Source organism: Bos indicus, chromosome 17, assembly GCF_029378745.1.
Source record: "Bos indicus isolate NIAB-ARS_2022 breed Sahiwal x Tharparkar chromosome 17, NIAB-ARS_B.indTharparkar_mat_pri_1.0, whole genome shotgun sequence".
Lineage (NCBI taxonomy): Eukaryota > Metazoa > Chordata > Mammalia > Artiodactyla > Bovidae > Bos > Bos indicus.
In genome coordinates, this window is record NC_091776.1 from 43,527,683 (window position 1) to 43,549,365 (window position 21,683).

Consider the following 21,683-nt stretch of genomic DNA (forward strand, 5'->3'; position numbering starts at 1 on the left):
ATTTGATTATTATTTCTGTTCAAAACCTTCATCCGCTATTTAGAAAGAAAATTCAACAAGGAAAAGGCATCTTTATCCCCACAAATTTCACTCCAACTGCATTTTGATTCAAAGTGATGTAAAGAGAGGTGGAAATAAAGAACAAGACTTTCTCCCGGGTGAGTCTTCAGAGTCACGTGGCCTGTTCAGGGGGATTCTAAAACCACAAATATCTGTAGGGATTGTCCCTTTAGTTCTGAGAAAATGGTTTCCTTAATTACACTTTTTGGTTTCACTCTGCCAGCTTCTCATGAGTCCACGGAGGCCCATAGCTGGTTCTGCCAGTGTGTTCAGCTTGCAGGTTATGCACTTTATGAAGCAAAGCATAGCAACACAAACATTTAAATTGCGCCCACGTTTTATAGCCTCAACTGCTGTATTTTATATAAAGGCCACAAAATGAGTATGGTTATTGATGGAAATTGGTTAGACCTCAAGGACTCCTGCTTATTGAAATTGGAGATGGAGCAGTTTGAGAAATCAAACACCCAGGCTAAGAAAGGTGGGTAAGGAGTAAAATCCTCAGAACAGGTAGAATTTTTATCTGTAAAAGCCAGAAATTAACAAAGGAAAAGGAGGTTAGATTTTCATTGGGGAAATTTGATTTCCAATATTACTTGGATATACTATAAGTAATACAGTTTCTGTTACCTAGGAAAAGTGTTATTTTGTATGCAGGAGTCAAATATATGCAGTTTTAAAATATCCTTGTATACCAGAATCAGTTTTTGTAGTTTTATTTATTTGGTTTCTATTTATCATGTGCCTACAATTTTTATATTAAAATACAGCAAATCTTGTTTGATGTTCTTTAGAATGCTTCTGTAAAGATCAATATTCAATGCAAGGGCCACTTGCAATAATTACAAAGTATCCATTTCAGTGGTAAAGTAAGAAGTTTCTTGCTTTGTAGACTGGTAGACTCCTTATTAAACAAATTCTAATCTTCCTGACAGTAATACATGACCTTGTTACTTCACTATCCATCCAAAAATATTTTTAAGAATTCTTTTAATGCCCTAGCAAATGATGGAGAACACCCCAGGAAAGTCAGAGCAGTTGTCAAGAAGTAGATTTATAATAAATGAGCTGAGTTTTGACAGAGCTACTTAAAACTTACATTTTTCAGAGTAATGTTTACAACCAGAAACACTGCAGTTGACCAATTACTGATTTCTAGATCACTCTTCCCTTGTGGAAGGAAGGGCATCAGGTTCCTTGAGACTGAATTGTCCTTCTGTCAGAGTCAATTCCGCACATGTATTGTAGCTAATGGATAAATAGTATGTAAACAAGCATTATTAAGTTTATTTTGCTCATCAGTAATAATAACAAAAGCTTTTCATACATTTCTGATTTTGCTCTGGATCTGTGCAGTTACTATAAATACACATATTTAGGGACTTCCCTGGCAGTCCAGTAAGTTAAAATTCTGCTGTTCCACCGCAGGTGGCATGAGTTTGATCCCTTGTCAGGAAGCTGAGATTCCGCGTGCAGGAATATATGTATATAAAGAAAATGTGCTATGCTCAGTAGCTTCAGTCATGTCCAACTCTTTGCGACCTGTGGACTGTAGCCTGCCAGGTTCCTCTGTCCATGGGATTCTCCGGGCAAGAATACTGGAGTGTTGCTGTGCCCTCTTCCAGGATATCTTCCCGAGCCAAGAATTAAACCCATATCTCCAGCGCCTCCTGCACTGCAGGCAGGTTCTTTACCCACTGAGCCACCTGGGAACCCCCATATATATATAATAAGTATGTATTAATATATAACCACATGACAGGATATATATATAATATATATATTATATATAACCTGTTTAAAATTCAAAAAATTTTAAAAAACCATTCGTGGAGATATTATAAGATCTTAGTACAAAGTCAAGCTAATCAGACTAATACGTAATTTCCTGCTCAGTGTACAATCTGTGTAAAACAATCATAAAACAATTTGTAATTGTGCCCTAATGCTTTGCAGATGAGATAGAGTCCCTTAGAAAATGTTCATAGGTGTCTTTATGCATCATTGTATATCCCATAACTTAAACTTAGTTAATTGATTAGAGACCTGGGGAATGTTAACTAATGATTTAATGAAACCTTTTGGAAATTAATTAATTTCCTATAAATTAATTAATTTCCAAAAATTTCCAATAAACACAATAAATTAATGTTGATTAGTTGACAGAAAGAATACTTCCTAAACTGAAACAAAGGATATAAGTTAATTCAGCTAATCATGAGCATTTGCGAGACTTAGAACTCATCTCTCTTTATTTATTTATTTATTTTTGGCTGCCCTGGGTCTTTGTTGCTGTCTGGGCTTTTCTCTAGTTGCGGTATGTGGGCTTCTCATTGCAGCAGCTTCTCTTGTTGTGGAGCGTGGGCTCTAGTGTGCACGAGCTTCAGCAGCATGTTGAGTTCAGCAGTCACATCTCCTGGACTCCAGAGCACAGGCTCAGTAGTTGTGACACGAGAGCTCAGTTGCTCCACGGCATGTAGCCTCTTCCCAGATCAGGGACTGTGCCCATGTGTCCTGCATTGACAGGAGATTCTTTACCACTGAGCCACCAAGGAAGACCCAAGAACTCATTTCTTAAATGAGAATTTTAGACATGAAACTTTTCCATCTACCACATCACTACCAAATTAATAGAAAAACACAAGCTGCTAATATGAATTGAGTACTTATCATGGTCTGGGTGAGGTGCCAAGCTATCCCCAGGTGTTTTTTATTTAATACAACCAACTCATGAGGCAGAGAATATTTTTCCTATTTGACTAAAGAGAAATACACTATTAGAATAAGAAATGGGCTAAAGTAAGTTTGCATTAACTAGAGGCATTCTCTCATGAGAGGCCTCACCTACTTATTAGATCTCTATAGTAGACACTTCTTGACTCCTGAAGAATCTGTGCAACTCAAGATGAATTTTGAGTCCTTATGTGTACACATAAAAGGGAGCATGTTTAAAGTCATGTGAGTTGTGTTTTTCACATACAGTGTTAGGTTTTCCTAACTTATTGCTGATTTTGTCTTTGGTTGAATTTAAGGACTCTTGGAAAAGATCAAGCTCTACCTTTCAAAGAAAACTTTGCCACCTCACACTGACCGTAGGAAGTTTGACCATGACTTTGCCATCTCCACTTCCTTCCACGGAGTCCACAACATTGTCAGGAATCCGAGTAGGATTCGCAAGGTGATCTGGTTGCTGGTGGTCCTGGGCTCCATCAGTCTCCTCATCTGGCAGGTATACAGCCGTCTCGTCAATTACTTCAGGTGGCCCACCACGACATCTATGGAGGTACAGTATGTGGAGAAGATAGAGTTCCCAGCTGTGACCTTCTGCAATTTAAACAGGTAAAAACTACACTTTTAATAAGTCTCTGTAACTTTACTAGGTATAATCTTCCTTGGATGACTGAAATAGTTTATTGTGTGCTATTTAATATACACAAAACCACTCGTGGTCTTAAATTGTCTTAAAAACAGAAATGTTGGGTGCTAAGAAGCTTATTGATTTCTTCTCTATTTTCCTTTTTTTCTTCCTTTTTTCCCTCCACAATTATATGCTAGGCTAAGCACCAAACCCTGTGGTTAAATAGATGTACAAGTCTTTATCCTTGCATTTAAAAAGTTTATTTCAATTAGCCAAAAACTGAGAAACATCAGCAATCACAATGCAATATATATGGTGACTGTAGATTACATGAAAGGTATGTGCAAGGACTCTGCGAGCACAGAGGACAGACAGGTGACGTCCCTGTCTAGGTGTCACGGAGTGTGAGTGTCAAAAGGTGGCCAGGCAGTTTGTAGGGGGAGATGAGGAATAACTTGAAGATACAGGAAAGCACTGTGCTAAAGTTGGAGATGTGAAAAGTTCCCATGTGTTCAGGGTGAGATGTTTATTGTGATAGGAACATGCCCAGCTCCATGGGCATGTGACCTGTGCACACACTTGGTTCAGCACTCTGTTGCTATTGCACCCTTGACCACAACTCCCTCCAGAGATCTGCAAGTCCCTGATTGCGTACCAGGTCTCCTGTGGGGAGTAGGGAGGGAATTTCCCCATGAGGCCATTCATGAAAACCCTTGTTACTGCCTGTGGTCAAGCCTGAAATTCTGTACATGGGATTTTCACCTAGCAGGTGGGGGAGGTAGTTTCCTTCAGATTCACCACTAATCAGCTATTTGGCCATGGACAAATCACTTCACCTTTTAAAGTTTCAACTTCTGTGTGTACAAAATGATGTAATATCTACTTCATGCATTTTCTGTTACATTAGTTCAGGTGGTATATACACCATTTTGTCTCATCCCTGGGGTGGTTCTTTGGACAGGTGTTCAATGTGTGTGTGTTAGTCACTCAGTTTCGTCTGACTCTTTGCGACTCCATGGACTGTAGCCTGCCAGACTCCTCTGTCCATGAAATTCTCCAGGCACAAATACTAGAGCAGGTTGCCATTGCCTTCTCCAGGGATCTTCCCAACCCAGGGATCGAACCTGGGTCTCCCACATTGCAGGCAGATTCTTTACCATCTGAGCCACAAGGGAAGCACCAGGGTTCAATATATAGTTGATATTACAGCATGGGTAATAGTTAGATTTATTTCAAGATATGTGTCAAGGTGCCAAAGAGTAAAACAAAACCAAAGGCCCCACAAAGATATTCAATACGGTTGCACCATACTGTATTTTAAATGGCATGTGTTCTTTTTTAAAATTTTATTTATTTAAAAACTTTTTAATTTCTCTACTTCTTTTTGGTGGCACCAGGTCTTCACTGCCGTGTGCGGGTTTTCGCTAGTTGCAGCCGGTGGGAGGCGGCTCTCTAGTTGCGGTGCACAGACTTCTCAGTGTTGTGGCTTCTCTTGTTGTAAAGCACAGGCTCTAGGGCGGATGTGCTCAGTAGTTGCATCTTCTGGGTTCTGGAGCGTGAGCTCAGTAGTTGTGATGCATGGGCTTAGTTGTCCCGCCACACATGGGATCCCAGAGCAAGAATTGAATTCACGTCTTCTGCATTGGCAGGCAGTTTTTTAACCATTGGACCACGAGGGATGTCCAAATGGTATATGGTCTAACAAAAGCAAGGCTGGTTGAAGATAGCCATTATTAAAAAGAAATTGCACATATCATTTTGAGTATGCCAGTGTGAGGACCTTAACAGAAATTTTCCTGAGAGAAACAACCATAACTGGTACAATTTACTCAAAAAAACAACCATTTAGAAGCTAATCACCAAAATACAGAAGCAACTCCTACAACTCAGTGAAATATTATTAGTGGTAAAAAAAAATAAGTTATCAAGCCATAAATAGATGGAGGAATCTTAAATAACAGTCAACATAAATTGCCCAACTTAGATATCAGACATCAATTCAGTTCAGTTCACTCGCTCAGTTGTGTCTGACTCTTTGTGACCCCATGAACTGCAGCACACCAGGCCTCCTTGTCCATCACCAACTCCTGGAGTTCACTCTAACTTATGTCCATCGAGTCAGTGATGCCATCCAGCCATCTCATCCCCTGTCGTCCCCTTCTCCGCCTGCCCCCAATCCCTCCCAGCATCAGAGTCTTTTCCAATGCGTTAACTCTTCGCATGAGGTGGCCAAAGTATTGGAGTTTCAGCTTTAGCATCAGTTCTTCCAATGAACACCCAGGACTGATCTCCTTTAGGATGGACTGGTTGGATCTCCTTGCAGTCCAAGGGACTCTCAAGAGTTTTCTCCAACACCACAGCTCAAAAGCATCAATTCTTCGGCACTCAGCCTTCTTCACAGTCCAACTCTCACATCCATACATGACTACTGGAAAAACCATAGCCTTGACTAGATGGACTTTTCTTGGCAAAGTAATATCTCTGCTTTTCAATATGCTATCTAGGTTGGTCATAACTTTCCTTCCAAGGAGTAAGCGTCTTTTAATTTCATGGCTGCAATCACCATCTGCAGTGATTTTGGAGTTCAAAAAAATAGTCTGACACTGTTTCCACTGTTTCCCCATCTATTTCCCAAGAAGACCAGATGCCATGATCTTCGTTTTCTGAATGTTGAGCTTTAAGCCAACTTTTTCACTCTCCTCTTTCACTTTCATCAAGAGGCTTTTTAGTTTCTCTTCACTTTCTGCCATAAGGGTGGCGTCATCTGCATATCTGAGGTTATTGATATTTCTCCCGACAATCTTAATTCCAGCTTGTGCTTCTTCCAGCCAAGCGTTTTTCATGATGTACTCTGCATAGAAGTTAAATAAGCATGGTGACAATATACAGGCTTGATGTACTCCTTTTCTTATTTGGAACCAGTCTGTTGTTCCATGTCCAGTTCTATCTGTTGCTTCCTGACCTGCATATAGGTTTCTCAGGAGGCAGGTCAGATGGTCTGGTATTCCCATCTCTTTCAGAATTTTCCACAGTTTATTGTGATCCACACAGTCAAAGGCTTTGGCATAGTCAATAAAGCAGAAATAGATGTTTTTCTGGAACTCTCTTGCTTTTTCCATGATCCAGCAGATGTTGGCAACTTGATCTCTGGTTCCTCTGCCTTTTCTAAAACTAACTTGAACATCTGGAAGTTCATGGTTCACCTACTGCTGAAGCCTGCTTTGGAGAATTTTGAGCATTAATTTACTAGAGTGTGAGATGGGCGCAATTGTGTGGTAGTTTAAGCATTCTTTGGCATTGCCTTTCTTTGGGATTGGAATGAAAACTGACCTTTTCCAGTCCTGTGGCCACTGCTGAGTTTTCCAAATTTACTGGCATATCGAGTGCAGCACTTTCACAGCATCGTCTTTCAGGATTTGAAAGAGCTCAACTGGAATTCCGTCACCTCCACTAGCTTTGTTCGTAGTGATGCTTTATAAGGCCCACTTCTCTTCACATTCCAGGATGTCTGGCTCTAGGTGAGTGATCACACCATTGTGATTATCTTGGTCGTGAATATCTTTTTTGTACAGTTCTTCTGTGTATTCTTGCCACCTCTTCTAATATCTCCTGCTTCTGTTAGGTCCATATCATTTCTGTCCTTTTTCGAGCCCATCTTGCATGAAATGTTCCCTTGGTATCTCTAATATTCTTGAAGCGATCTCTAGTCTTTCCCATTCTGTTGTTTTCCTCTATTTCTTTGCATTGATCACTGAGGAAGGCTTTCTTATCTCTCCTTGCTATTCTTTGGAACTCTGCATTCAGATGTTTATATCTTTCCTTTTCTCCTTTGCTTTTCGCTTCTCTTCTTTTCACAGCTATTTGTAAGTCCTCCTCAGACAGCCGTTTGCTTTTTTGCATTTCTTTTCCATGGGGATGGTCTCAATCCCTGTCTCCTGTACAATGTCACAAACCTCCATCCATAGTTCATCAGACACTCTGTCTATCAGATCTAGTCCCTTATATCTATTTCTCACTTCCACTGTATAATCATAAGGGATTTGATTTAGGTCATACCTGAATGGTCTAGTGGTTTTCCCCACTTTCTTCAATTTAAGTCTGAATTTGGCAAGAAGGAATTCATGATCTGAGCCACAGTCAGCTCCCGGTCTTGTTTTTGCTGACTGTCTAAAGCTTCTCCATCTTTGGCTGCAAAGAATATAATCAACCTGATTTCGGTGTTGACCATCTGGTGATGTCCTTGTTTAGAGTCTTCTCTTGTGTTGTTGGAAGAGAGTGTTTGTTATGACCAGTGCATTCTCTTGGTAAAACTCTATTAGCCTTTTCCCTGCTTCATTCCACATTCCAAGGCCAAATTTGCCTGTTACCACAGGTGTTTCTTGACTTCCTACTTTTGCATTCCAGTCCCCTATAATGAAAAGGACATCTTTTCTGGGTGTTAGTTCTAAAAGGTCTTGTAGATCTTCATAAAACCGTTCAGCTTCTTCAGCGTTACTGGTTGGGGCATAGACTTGGATTACTGTGATATTGAATGGTTTGCCTTGGAAATGAACAGAGATCATTCTGTTGTTTTTGAGATTGCATCCAAGTACTGCATTTCGGACTCTTGTTGACCATGATGGCTACTCCATTTCTTCCAAAGGATTCCTGCCCACAGTAGTAGATCTGATTTAATTCACCCATTCCGGTCCATTTTAGTTCGCTGATTCCTAGAATGTCGATATTCACTCTTGCCATCTCCTGTTTGACCACTTCCAATTTAGCTTGATTCATGGACCTGACATTCCAGACTCCTATGCAATATTGCTCTTTACAGCATTGGACCTTGCTTCTATCACCAGTCGCATCCACAACTGGGTATTGTTTTTGCTTTGGCTCCATCCCTTCATTCATTCTGGAGTTATTTCTCCACTGATCTCCAGTAGCATATTGGGCACCTACTGACCCCGGGAGTTCCCCTTTCAGTATCCTAACATTTTGCCTTTTCATACTGTTCATGGGGTTTCCAAGGCAAGAATACTGAAGTGGTTTGCCATTCCCTTCTCCAGTGGACCACTTTCTGTCAGACCTCTCCACCATGACCCGTGCATCTTGGGTGGCCCCACACAGCATGGCTTAGTTTCACTGAGTAGACAAGGCTGTGGTCTGTTGATCAGATTGGCTAGTTTTCTGTGGTTATGGTTTCCACGTGTCAGCCCTCTGATGCCCTCTCGCAACACCTATCATCTTACCTGGGTTTCTCTTACCTTGGACATGGGATATCAGACTTAGCAGACATCAAATCAGCTATTATAAATACAAATAATTGAATAAACTGTGATTGAAGACATAAAGGAAGATATAATGTCTCACTAAGCAAACAATATCAGTAAGGACAGAAATTATACAAAGAACCAAAAGGACATTCTGGTTTTGAAAAGTGTATTACTGAAGTGAAAAATTCACTACATCCATTAAGGGACTGAGCAATAGGTTTGAGGTGGCTAAAGAAAGAATCAGTGAACTGGAAGATAAATTAACAAAGTATGTGAGCTGAGAAACAGAGAGAAAAACTAAATGAAGGAAAATTAAAAGGGCCTCAGAGAAATGGGGGATACTAAAAAGCATAAAAATATATGTAAAATGAGAGTACCAGAAGAGGAGAGAAAATACAGTGGAAAAATTTCTTTTTAATATAATGTGTCAAAACTCCCCAAGTTTGCACAAAAATGTATCTTTAAAATGAAGATAAAATAAAAACATTCAGAGAGAATTCATTCTAGCAGACCCATCATACAAGAAATACTAAAAAGTTGTTCAGACTTAAAGCAAGTGAACTCAGAGAGTTTTCAAATCCATATGAAAAACTAAAAGCACGTGTAAATATACTTTTGCAATTTTAAAAGACATTATAAATGTGTGTTTATTCTTATTTCTTCTCTTGCTTGTTTTAAAATGCAAATGTGGAGATCCCTATAAGGCAGCCCTGATTGTGCTCCCACCAGATCCCTATAAGGCAGCCCTGATTGCGTTTTGTGCGCGAGAGCTTGGACACTAGAGCTGCAGCTGCGGCCTCTCCATTCTCTGATCAAAGCTTTTCTTTGTTTCTCAACCAAAAACTCAATCTATGGACCCACACAACACTGTGCTGAAGGAAGGACCCTGGTTGGGGATGGACTCTGGCAGAGTGAAATTTGGTTAAACAATTTCACTGTGGGGAGGAGCCAAGATGGCGGAGGAGTAGGACGGGGAGAACACTTTCTCCCCCACAAATTCATCAAAAGAGCATTTAAACGTCGAGTAAATTCCACAAAACAACTTCTGAATGCCGGCAGAGGACATCAGGCACCCAGAAAAGCAATCCAACTCTTCGGAAGGAGCGCGACTGAACAAAGAGAAGAAATACAGCTCCACCCATCAGAACACCAACACAAGCCTCCCTAACCAGGAAACCTTGACAAGCCACCTGTACAAACCCACACACAGTGAGGAAAAGCCACAATAAAGAGAACTCCACAAACTGCCAGAATACAGAAAGGACACCCCAAACTCAGCAATTTAAACAAGATGAAGAGAGAGAGGAATAGCCAGCAGATAAAGGAACAGGATAAATGCCCACCAAACCAAACAAAAGAGGAAGAGATAGGGAATCTACCTGATAAAGAATTCTGAATAATGATAGTGAAATTGATCCAAAATCTTGAAATTAAAATGGAATCACAGATAAATAGCGTGGAGACAAGGATTGAGAAGATGCAAGGAAGTTTTAACAAGGACCTAGAAGAAATAAAAAAGAGTCAATATATAATGAATAATGCAATAAATGAAATTAAAAACACTCTGGAGGCAACAAATAGTAGAATAACAGAGGCAGAAGATAGGATTAGTGAATTAGAAGATAGAATGGTAGAAATAAATGAATCAGAGAGAATAAAAGAAAAACGAATTAAAAGAAATGAGGACAATCTCAGAGACCTCCAGGACAGTATTAAACGCTACAACATTCGAATCATAGGGGTTCCAGAAGAAGAAGACAAAAAGAAAGACCATGAGAAAATACTTGAGGAGATAATAGTTGAAAAATTCCCTAAACTGGGGAAGGAAATAATCACCCAAGTCCAAGAAACCCAGAGAATCCCAAACAGGATAAACCCAAGGCGAAACACCCCAAGACACATATTAATCAAATTAACAAAGATCAAACACAAAGAACAAATATTAAAAGCAGCAAGGGAAAAACAACAAATAACACACAAGGCAATTCCCATAAGGATAACAGCTGATCTTTCAATAGAAACTCTTCAAGCCAGGAGGGAATGGCAAGACATACTTAAAATGATGAAAGAAAATAACCTACAGCCCAGATTATTGTACCCAGCAAGGATTTCATTCAAGTATGAAGGAGAAATCAAAAGCTTCTCAGACAAGCAAAAGCTGAGAGAATTCTGCACCACCAAACCAGCTCTCCAACAAATACTAAAGGATATTCTCTAGACAGGAAACACAAAAATGGTGTATAAATTCGAACCCAAAACAATAAACTAAATGGCAATGGGATCATACTTATCAGTAATTACCTTAAACATAAATGGGTTGAATGCCCCAACCAAAAGACAAAGACTGGCTGAATGGATACAAAAACAAGACCCCTACATATGTTGTCTACAAGAGACCCACCTCAAAACAGGGGACACATACAGACTGAAAGTGAAGGGCTGTAAAAAGATTTTCCATGCAAATAGGGACCAAAAGAAAGCAGGAGTAGCAATACTCATATCAGATAAAATAGACTTTAAAACAAAGGCTGTGAAAAGAGACAAAGAAGGTCACTACATAATGATCAAAGGATCAATCCAAGATGAAGATATAACAATTATAAATGTATATGCACCCAACACAGGAGCACCGCAGTATGTAAGACAAATGCTAACAAGTATGAAAGGAGAAATTAACAATAACACAATAATAGTGGGAGACTTTAATACCCCACTCACACCTATGGATAGATCAACTAAACAGAAAATTAACAAGGAAACACAAACTTTAAACGATACAATAGACCAGTTATACCTAACTGATATCTATAGGACATTTCATCCCAAAACAATGAATTTCACCTTTTTCTCAAGTGCACATGGAACCTTCTCCAGGATAGATCACATCCTGGGCCATAAAGCTAGCCTTGGTAAATTCAAAAAAATAGAAATCATTCCAAGCATCTTTTCTGACCATAATGCAGTCAGATTAGATCTCAATTACAGGAGAAAAACTATTAAAAATGCCAACATATGGAGGCTGAACAACACGCTGCTGAATAACCAACAAATCACAGAAGAAATCAAAAAAGAAATCAAAATTTGCATAGAAACGAATGAAAATGAAAACACAACAACCCAAAACCTGTGGGACACAGTAAAAGCAGTCCTAAGGGGAAAGTTCATAGCAATACAGGCATACCTCAAGAAACAAGAAAAAAGTCAAATAAATAACCTAACTCTACACCTGAAGCAACTAGAAAAGGAATAAATGAAGAACCCCAGGGTTAGTAGAAGGAAAGAAATCTTAAAAATTAGAGCAGAAATAAATGCAAAAGAAACAAAAGAGACCATAGCAAAAATCAACACAGCCAAAAGCTGGTTCTTTGAAAGGATAAATAAAATTGACAAACCATTAGCCAGACTCATCAAGAAACAAAGGGAGAAAAATCAAATCAATAAAATTAGAAACGAAAATGGAGAGATCACAACAGACAACACAGAAATACAAAGGATCATAAGAGACTATTATCAACAATTATATGCCAATAAAATGGACAAGGAGGAAGAAATGGACAAATTCTTAGAAAAGTACAACTTTCCAAAACTCGACCAGGAAGAAATAGAAAACCTTAACAGATCCATCACAAGCACGGAAATTGAAACTGTAATCAAAAATCTTCCAGCAAACAAAAGCCCAGGTCCAGACGGCTTCACAGCTGAATTCTACCAAAAATTTAGAGAAGAGCTAACACCTATCCTGCTCAAACTCTTCCAGAAAATTGCAGAGGAAGGTAAACTTCCAAACTCATTCTATGAGGCCACCATCACCCTAATACCAAAACCTGACAAAGATCCCACAAAAAAAGAAAACTACAGGCCAATATCACTGATGAACATAGATGCAAAAATCCTAAACAAAATTCTAGCAATCAGAATCCAACAACACATTAAAAAGATCATACACCATGACCAAGTGGGCTTTATCCCAGGGATGCAAGGATTCTTCAATATCCGTAAATCAATCAATGTTATACACCACATTAACAAATTGAAAAATAAAAACCATATGATTATCTCAATAGATGCAGAGAAAGCCTTTGACAAAATTCAGCACCCATTTATGATAAAAACTCTCCAGAAAGCAGGAATAGAAGGAACATACCTCGACATAATAAAAGCTATATATGACAAACCCACAGCAAACATTATCCTCAATGGTGAAAAATTGAAAGCATTTCCTCTAAAGTCAGGAACAAGACAAGGGTGCCCACTTTCACCATTACTATTCAACATAGTTTTGGAAGTTTTGGCCACAGCAATCAGAGCAGAAAAAGAAATAAAAGGAATCCAAACTGGAAAAGAAGAAGTGAAACTCTCACTATTTGCAGATGACATGATCCTCTACATAGAAAACCCTAAAGACTCCACTAGAAAATTACTAGAACTACTCAATGACTATAGTAAAGTTGCAGAATATAAAATCAACACACAGAAATCCCTTGCATTCCTATACACTAATAATGAGATAACAGAAAGAGAAATTAAGGAAACAATTCCATTCACCATTGCAACGGAAAGAATAAAATACTTAGGAATATATCTACCTAAAGAAACCAAAGACCTATATATAGAAAACTATAAAACACTGGTGAAAGAAACCAAAGAGGACACTAATAGATGGAGAAATATACCATGTTCATGGATTGGAAGAATCAATATAGTGAAAATGAGTATACTACCCAAAGCAATTTATAGATTCAATGCAATCCCTATCAAGCTACCAACGGTATTCTTCACAGAGCTAGAACAAATAATTTCACAATTTGTATGGAAATACAGAAAACCTCGAATAGCCAAAGCGATCTTGAGAAAGAAGAATGGAACTGGAGGAATCAACCTACCTGACTTCAGGCTCTACTGAAAAGCCATAGTCATCAAGACAGTATGGTACTGGCACAAAGACAGAAATATAGATCAATGGAACAAAATAGAAAGCCCAGAGATAAATCCACGCACATACGGACACCTTATCTTTGACAAAGGAGGCAAGAATATACAATGGATTAAAGACAATCTCTTTAACAAGTGGTGCTGGGAAATCTGGTCAACCACTTGTAAAAGAATGAAACTAGAACACTTTCTAACACCATATACAAAAATAAACTCAAAATGGATTAAAGATCTCAACGTAAGACCAGAAACTATAAAACTCCTAGAGGAGAACATAGGCAAAACACTCTCCGACATACATCACAGCAGGATCCTCTATGACCCACCTCCCAGAATATTGGAAATAAAAGCAAAAATAAACAAATGGGACCTAATTAAACTTAAAAGCTTCTGCACATCAAAGGAAACTATTAGCAAGGTGAAAAGGCAGCCTTCAGAATGGGAGAAAATAATAGCAAATGAAGCACCCGACAAACAACTAATTTCAAAAATATACAAGCAACTCCTATAGCTCAACTCCAGAAAAATAAATGACCCAATCAAAAAATGGGCCAAAGATCTAAATAGACATTTCTCCAAAGAAGACATACAGATGGCTAACAAACACATGAAAAGATGCTCAACATCACTCAGTATCAGAGAAATGCAAATCAAAACCACTATGAGGTACCATTTCACACCAGTCAGAATGGCTGCGATCCAAAAGTCTACAAACAATAAATGCTGGAGAGGGTGTGGAGAAAAGGGAACCCTCTTACACTGTTGGTGGGAATGCAAACTAGTACAGCCACTATGGAGAACAGTGTGGAGATTCCTTAAAAAACTGGAAATAGAACTGCCTTATGACCCAGCAATCCCACTGCTGGGCATACACACTGAGGAAACCAGAAGGGAAAGAGACACGTGTACCCCAATGTTCATCGCAGCACTGTTTATAATAGCCAGGACATGGAAGCAACCTAGATGTCCATCAGCAGATGAATGGATAGGAAAGCTGTGGTACATATATACAATGGAGTATTACTCAGCCATTAAAAAGAATACATTTGAATCAGTTCTAATGAGGTGGATGAAACTGGAGCCTATTATACAGAGTGAAGTAAGCCAGAAGGAAAAACACCAATACAGTATACTAACGCATATATATGGAATTTAGAGGGATGGTGACGATAACCCTGTGTGCGAGACAGCAAAAGAGACACTGACGTATAGAATAGTCTTATGGAGTTTGTAGAAAAAAATAAATAAATAAATAAATTAAATAAAATGCAAATGTGTAATACTTAGGCCCATAATACCTATAGATCACTCTATATAACAGCAGATTACACACTCTTCTCATGTGTGCATGCAACACTTTCTAGGGCAAGTTGTAGCAAGACCATAAAACAAGCTTCAATACATTTAGAAGATTTGCAATCATTCAGAGTATGTTTATCAACTACAACAGAGTGAAATAAGTAGTCAATAATAGGAAGAAATTTGGCATATTAACTAATATATAGATATTACACAGCACACACGAAATAACCATGAAAGAAAAAAGTCACATGGTGTTAGACAACACTCTGGGATGAATGGAAAAACACACAGCGTACCTAAACTTACATTTGCAACTCAAGCAGTGCTGATCGGGAAATGCATGGATTAAAAAAAGAATGATCTCAAGGAAAATATTTAATACCCTATAATTTAAGTACTTTCATGTTTTTAGTACGGGGAGGGAGGTGGGAGGGGGGTTCAGGATGGGGAACACGTGTACACCCGTGGCCGATTCATGTTGATGTATGGCAAAACCAATACAATATTGTAAAGTAATTAAAATAAATAAATTTAAATTAAAAAATAAAATAAAATACTAAACAAAAAGTTTATTTTGCATAATCCAAATCTCAGGTCAATGATTTAAACTCTGGTGTTGGATGGTGGCATTAAGAAAAAACTGATAGTGTACCCTGCAGTTAGATATAGTTAATATCCAGATGAAAAATGAGATTCAATAGTGTAGAAACTAAAATTGTAGAAGAGGAAAATTATGAATTATAAGAAAATTACTCTTTCTTAGGTAGCAAGTAATACATCATCAATACTGTCGTGGTTAGAGACATTTTCAACTCTCAAAGTCTGATTTTACAAATAGATACTTTGAATGTCAGTTCACCAGTATCTCACCAACACTCTTTAGCAAATGACTGATGGATCAGGAAAAGAACTTAGGTTGCGAACTCCCCTGTTCTCACAGCCAGTGGTCTTCAAACATTTTCCCTCATGTTCCATATAAAGGAAGTTTGAAAAACTATGTATTTCAGTTGCAAATTTTAAATTGGCAGCTAAAATTTTAACCATAGCTTTAAATAACATAATGTCTTAGTTTTAGGAGATCAAAAATAAATATTATGAGATAAAATATGGTAAGGATTGACTATTAAGAATAAATATGATTTTATAAATATTTAATTACTTCATTGATAAAAATCATGTAAATTTTAACCTGTGTACATTTTTTAATTGGAGAAGGAAATGGCACCCCACTCCAGTACTCTTGCCTGGAAAATCCTATGGATGGAGGAGCCTGGTAGGCTACAGTCCATGGGATCGCAAAGAGTCAGACATGACTGACCGTCTTCACTTCACTACACTTCACATTTTTTAATATTGCAATAATCTGGACTTTGCACACAACAACCCAGTTTCATTTAAAATAATGTGCAGGAAATCCAAAAAAGAAGGAGTATATATATACATACAGGTAATTTGCTTTTGTGTACAGTAGAAATTAACAAAATGTTATAAAGCAACTATACTCCAATAAAAATTTTAAAACCCTATTTTTTAATAACTCACAAAATAAAAATGAAATGACAAATTTTATCATATTACTTCAACTTTTCTCAATTCAGAGGATCCAGTAGGGGCTAAAATATCCTATGTTTAATGCCAAGCTTCACCCTAGCCAGAAATATGTGCATAACAGGACAAGACAAAGTTTAAGGAGCTTTGATTAATTCTTAGAGGAGTCTTCCACCAGTGTTTGCCTTTGTTACGGGCCTTGAGATTGCTATACACCAGGTGCATTATATGCTAAGATTTGTAATGATTGACAGGTAAGAACTCTTTCATAAATTGGAGAAGAATCCTTGTGGGTGTTTCTTTTTAAATGCTGAGTTAGAGCAGAGGATCTGGAAACTGATTCTAACACACATACACTTGGATCTATTTTGATGGAGCTCAACAAAGGACTGAGTGAGGCATCAATGTGGACTTGAAATGAAGCTTACTCATTTGGGTCATATAATTTGGGGAAATGTACTTAGAGGTATTAACACACCTAAGAAAGACGGGTTTAGTAATTGGTTATCAGTTATTAAACTGTTTAAACATATTGATGTATTTTTATTGTTTTGTTTTACTAGACTTATCAGTATAGGAAATGAAAGAGTAAGACAAGCTATCACTAAACAAGGTTTCTGACAAATTATATTTGGAAGAGTTTTGGAGCTTGAATTAAAGTTGAAAATAAACTTGGAGCAAAACACTTAGATTTTATGCTAAACAAAAATGTCTCACAAGATTTATCACTTCCTTTGTTCCAAATAATGTTGGACTTTATTCACTAAGTTTAATTCATCCACCTAAATTACTCTATGATCTAACTATTAATAGTATAAAAAATAGTTCTAAAATAATGTTCTAAAATGCTCTCCTCTTTAACCTTTTAATATATTGTGCTCAGACCTCCTACACCTGTAATAATTTCTTCATTTCTCTGCATAATCATCATGAAAAGAATGCAGTGAACATTGTATGAAGTGGTGTAGGATTCCAAGGTCGCAGGGCTTTGGAGCAGACCCTTGGTCCCCTGTCAGTCAGAGTTAGAAACCTGAAGCCAGCCAAAGGTTCATCCCTCCATTTAAAGCAAACACTTCTTCTTCACAAAATCTGTTACTAGTGTAGGTTTTTAACTCCTCAAAAGATCACTAAAAACACTTTTGCCCAAGAAAATCAAGGTTGTTAAATATATTCTAGTTAGATAAAATACCACAAGGGTGGAGGCTTAATAGTGTCTCTGAAGAAAAAGGAGGTCAAAGAGAATATTTATAGGGTTCTGGGACCTAGTTCTTGCAAGGCTTAGAGCTAGTTACATAAGGTATTCTATTAAAAACTGGTCCAAAAAAGCTGTTTTGCATCTCTAAAAGGATATGCTGTTGGTTTGGTTGTTTTTTTTTTTTTTCCCATTTTTGGTTTTGTGTATATCCCACCTTGATTGAGAAAGGGTTTAATGTGACTGCCCTGAGAATGAAAAATTACAGTACAGATAATACAAAAGGAAAGTGAAAATAAAATATAGATTTTGTGACATAGAAGCAAAGTCACACACAAACCATGCATCGCGTGGTCCTGTATGCTCACCAAGAATGACATGAAAGTCACTCTTTGTGACCCCATGGATTATACAGTTCATGGAATTCTCCAGGCCAGAATACTGGAGTGGGGAGTAGTTCCCTTCTCCAGGGGATCTTCCCAACCAAGGGATCAAACCCAGGTCTCCCACATTGCAGGCAGATTCTTTACCAACTGGCTATGTATTTTATTCCATGCTGTTTGGCATCCGATTTGAGGAAAGAAAGTTTGTTCCATTTCAGATTGTGTAATAATATAATATAATATCCAAAATATGAAAATCACATTTTGAAAGAAGTTAAGGTATGAAAATAAAGAACCATACAGAATGCAAAGCAGAAATTGTCCAGCAAAATAAAAGAATTACAAGGCACTTATTAGGGCAAACACATTACTTCTGCTTTGATTGCCAGCAAGTTGCTTTGCCAATAATGAGGCATTTATTTAATAAATATTTACCTTACACTCTTCTAAATATGTTAGGAAAAGTAGTTCAATCATCTAAATGATTGTTTGACGTGTTATTAAAATATATCAATATATTAACCTTCATCATTGTTGTATTAACAAATACCAGTTTCATAAGTGAGGAAGCTGTGCGACAGTGAGATGAAAAAGTGCACTATCATAGCCTTAGATGGCTGTGACAATCAGGGCTCCATCCAAGAAGCAGAACCACTGTGAATGGCAGAAAACCAGGGGTTTACTATAGGGATTCAGCCCACTGAAACATAGGGGCTGGGTAAGCAGTCTTTGCAGGTCTGTTGCCTCTGTTTCTGGTGTTGGATCTAAAGTCAACAGGATCCGTGACTAGAAAGGGAGATAAATTTGAAATGAAGGAAAGAAACATGAGCTGGGAATGCGTGTTTCATCTCTGATCCTGGTGGTGCCGGTGACCTGCAGGAGGAGTTGGCATCTTTTTCAGATTGCACCCGTGCTTGACCCAGGAGCAGAAGCTGTCTGAGGAGACTGGACAGGGCTGGGGGATCTGCCCAGTGCAGACAAGCTGGGGTTGCAGATCCACATACACAATGTACAGAACAACCACAACTCCACTCTGCAATGAACTGCAGGTTGTAACCAGATGCAGACAAGAGGGAGAGGTTTAGCAATGCAGTTGAGGCAGCCACACAGATTCAGCATAGAGCACAGCAGGGCTTGGATGTGAACCCTGGAAATCTGATTCCTATAGTGTTAACAATTCCTAATACCTCTCTGTGTTGGGTGAAGATCCATTTGGATGTATCCAGAGCAAGGTCTGGAAGGTATTCTAGGTAAATGAAACTATATGTAGAAATTCAAGGTAGATTGCAGCAGGTGACAAAGACCTCTTAGTAATCCAATTTTGCTTGAATGTATTACAAATAAGGGAAAATATAGGAGATAGGAGGAGAAGATGATAGAGTTCAGATACCATCTTTGAGATAACAACAAGTGTTTATTATTCTAAATAGTGCCTTTATTCCCACAAATAGGTTCCAAGCAGGAGCTGCAGCCACATTTGGCATAATTTTTTTCTTATGGAATATTGTATCCAAAGTCCTTCATCTTCAGGAAATCAGTACCAATTCTACTGGCTCTAAAGAGGCTATTGATTTCCTCGCAAGTGAGCGAAACTTCAGCATTACAGAATTTGTCAAGGAAAATGGTTTTTATCTCAACAGCAGCACATTGTTAGAATGTGAATTTTTTGGAAAGCCATGTGGCCCAGAGGTAATGTTGCAATATTTCTTCAAATTTCATCAATATAACAAGCTACTTCTTCGTATTATTTTGCATTGAGGTAAAGTTTACTCCCATGCGGAATCAGTTTAAATTTGCTCCAAGATCACATGTCCTTAGCTCAGCCTTATGGAATCAGGAGGTGTGAATACACATGGGACATGCCTCCTTTTTCATACAGTTATATAGGGAAAGATAGAGGACAGAAATATTTGGTGATATTTCTTGCAGGATTGTCCTTAAAGGGAAACCCCTATCTGTGGGTCCAAGTCCCAGCTGAGGATTCTACCAACCATAGGTTGAGCTGTACTGTGGTGGGTATTTATTTTAAAACAATGTGTCTATGAAGTTCAAATCCCTGTTTTTCAAGGGTCAACTGTATATGAAAATGTCTCAACTAGATAATCAGATACAAATTGACAGGTGCATTTTACAAAAAAATGAAAACTGTTTTTGGAATACAGACTAAAATCACCAGATTTCTATTCTTCCTGCTGTTTTTGCCTTCTCACTCAGCAGTATGATTAAGAAAAGAAAGTTATAGGCATTTAAACCTTGAAAGGACCAAAATACTCACCTGATTGTGTTTTCTTTGGTTTATTTTCATATTGGAGGATTTTGCACATGTCTTCACTGAATATGGAAACTGTTTTACCTTTAATCATGGTGAAAATATCCAAGCGAAGGAAAAAGTGAGTGTTTCTGGAAGAGGCTTACACTTGCTCTTCAATGTCAATCAGGTATTGAATTTCTTTAAACTTCACCAAGGTTTAAGGTAAAGAAGAATGCACAGGAGTTTCAGGACGCTGTGCCCTGTTAAATCGTTCCCACATGTCTTTTTTGTTTGTTTGTTTGTTTAATTAATTTAGTCAAGACTCCCATGATGAAAATACAGACTTGGAGATTGAAAAGGTACAGTTTAGAGGAATAACCTGGACTTTTTTAGCTGTATTACTTACTGTCATTTTTATGACGCTGGAAATGTTCATGTCACAAAACAAGGAAACTAAAGATTTCTAAATCTCAATGTGTATAGTAATTTAAGAAGACCTATGTATTTTTAATGTTCAGATGATGTTTAGATTTTCATGAAAATAGGCAATATGTTTTAGAAAGAAGCCATACAGAGATATTTGACAAACCATAGAAATCTATAGTCTGATAAAGTGATGAAAAATATTGCTTTGCAAAAATATTGTATCAGTGGGCTTTGCCTAAGCCAGTTTTTTAAATCTGTAATTGGTGTAAGTAGATTCTAAGTGTTTAGACCTAGGTGGCAGCTGTCCAGGCTCCTTAGAAATTCAGAGGTGTTCCTTCAAGACTACCTGGTGTAACTCTCACCCAAGGCTGATCCTCACCCTCTATCTTGCACAAGCATTTGTAGTGTTACACACTTAGAAGTATTCCATTGTTATGATTTGGTAAGTCAAGATTTGAAATGCTATTGAATGAAGTATTCAGAATCACACAATTAATGGTAGAGATGAGAAATAAAAGTAGCATGCCTGAATTTCACCACACTACTCCACAATCCAAATGAACAAGGCAATTGATTACTTTCCAGGAATTTCTGCTAAGCCACACTTCATAGTTTCCCCTGTATTCCATTCAAGAGTCCACAACACTGCACATTGCGATACACACAGCCAGGATTGTATATCTAGTTCATTGATATTTTCAAGTTATTTAAATATAAGCCATATGTTCACTTCAAATATTATATAATAACTTCTACAAGCTAGAATTTCCCCCAGTGTTTTTAGGGTGCAATTAAAATCTGCAAATTCAGTGCAAAGTTCAATAAGTAAATAGAGCTGAGATATTTCTCCAGACTAGCAGTTAAGTGTTCCTTAGAGAGTTACAGTGGGGCTAGGAGAAATAGGGTCCTGAGTATCAAACGCAAGTTTATTGTTGTTATATGTGCAGTTATATGTGCAGTTAACCTGTTCACAAGA

At 37.9% G+C, this 21,683-nt stretch overlaps 1 protein-coding gene across 1 annotated transcript in view; it reads left to right on the forward strand.

Annotated features, from left to right (window-relative positions):
* Positions 1-501: 501 nt before the first annotated feature.
* ASIC5 (acid sensing ion channel subunit family member 5) overlaps positions 502-21,683 on the forward strand; it is a 54,469-nt gene continuing 33,287 nt past the window's right edge. Inside the window, exons 1-4 of the mRNA XM_070769216.1 lie at positions 502-541; positions 3,093-3,399; positions 19,482-19,719; positions 20,343-20,468. Coding sequence (XP_070625317.1) covers positions 502-541; positions 3,093-3,399; positions 19,482-19,719; positions 20,343-20,468 — 711 coding nt within the window. The remainder of the gene's footprint in view (positions 542-3,092; positions 3,400-19,481; positions 19,720-20,342; positions 20,469-21,683) is intronic.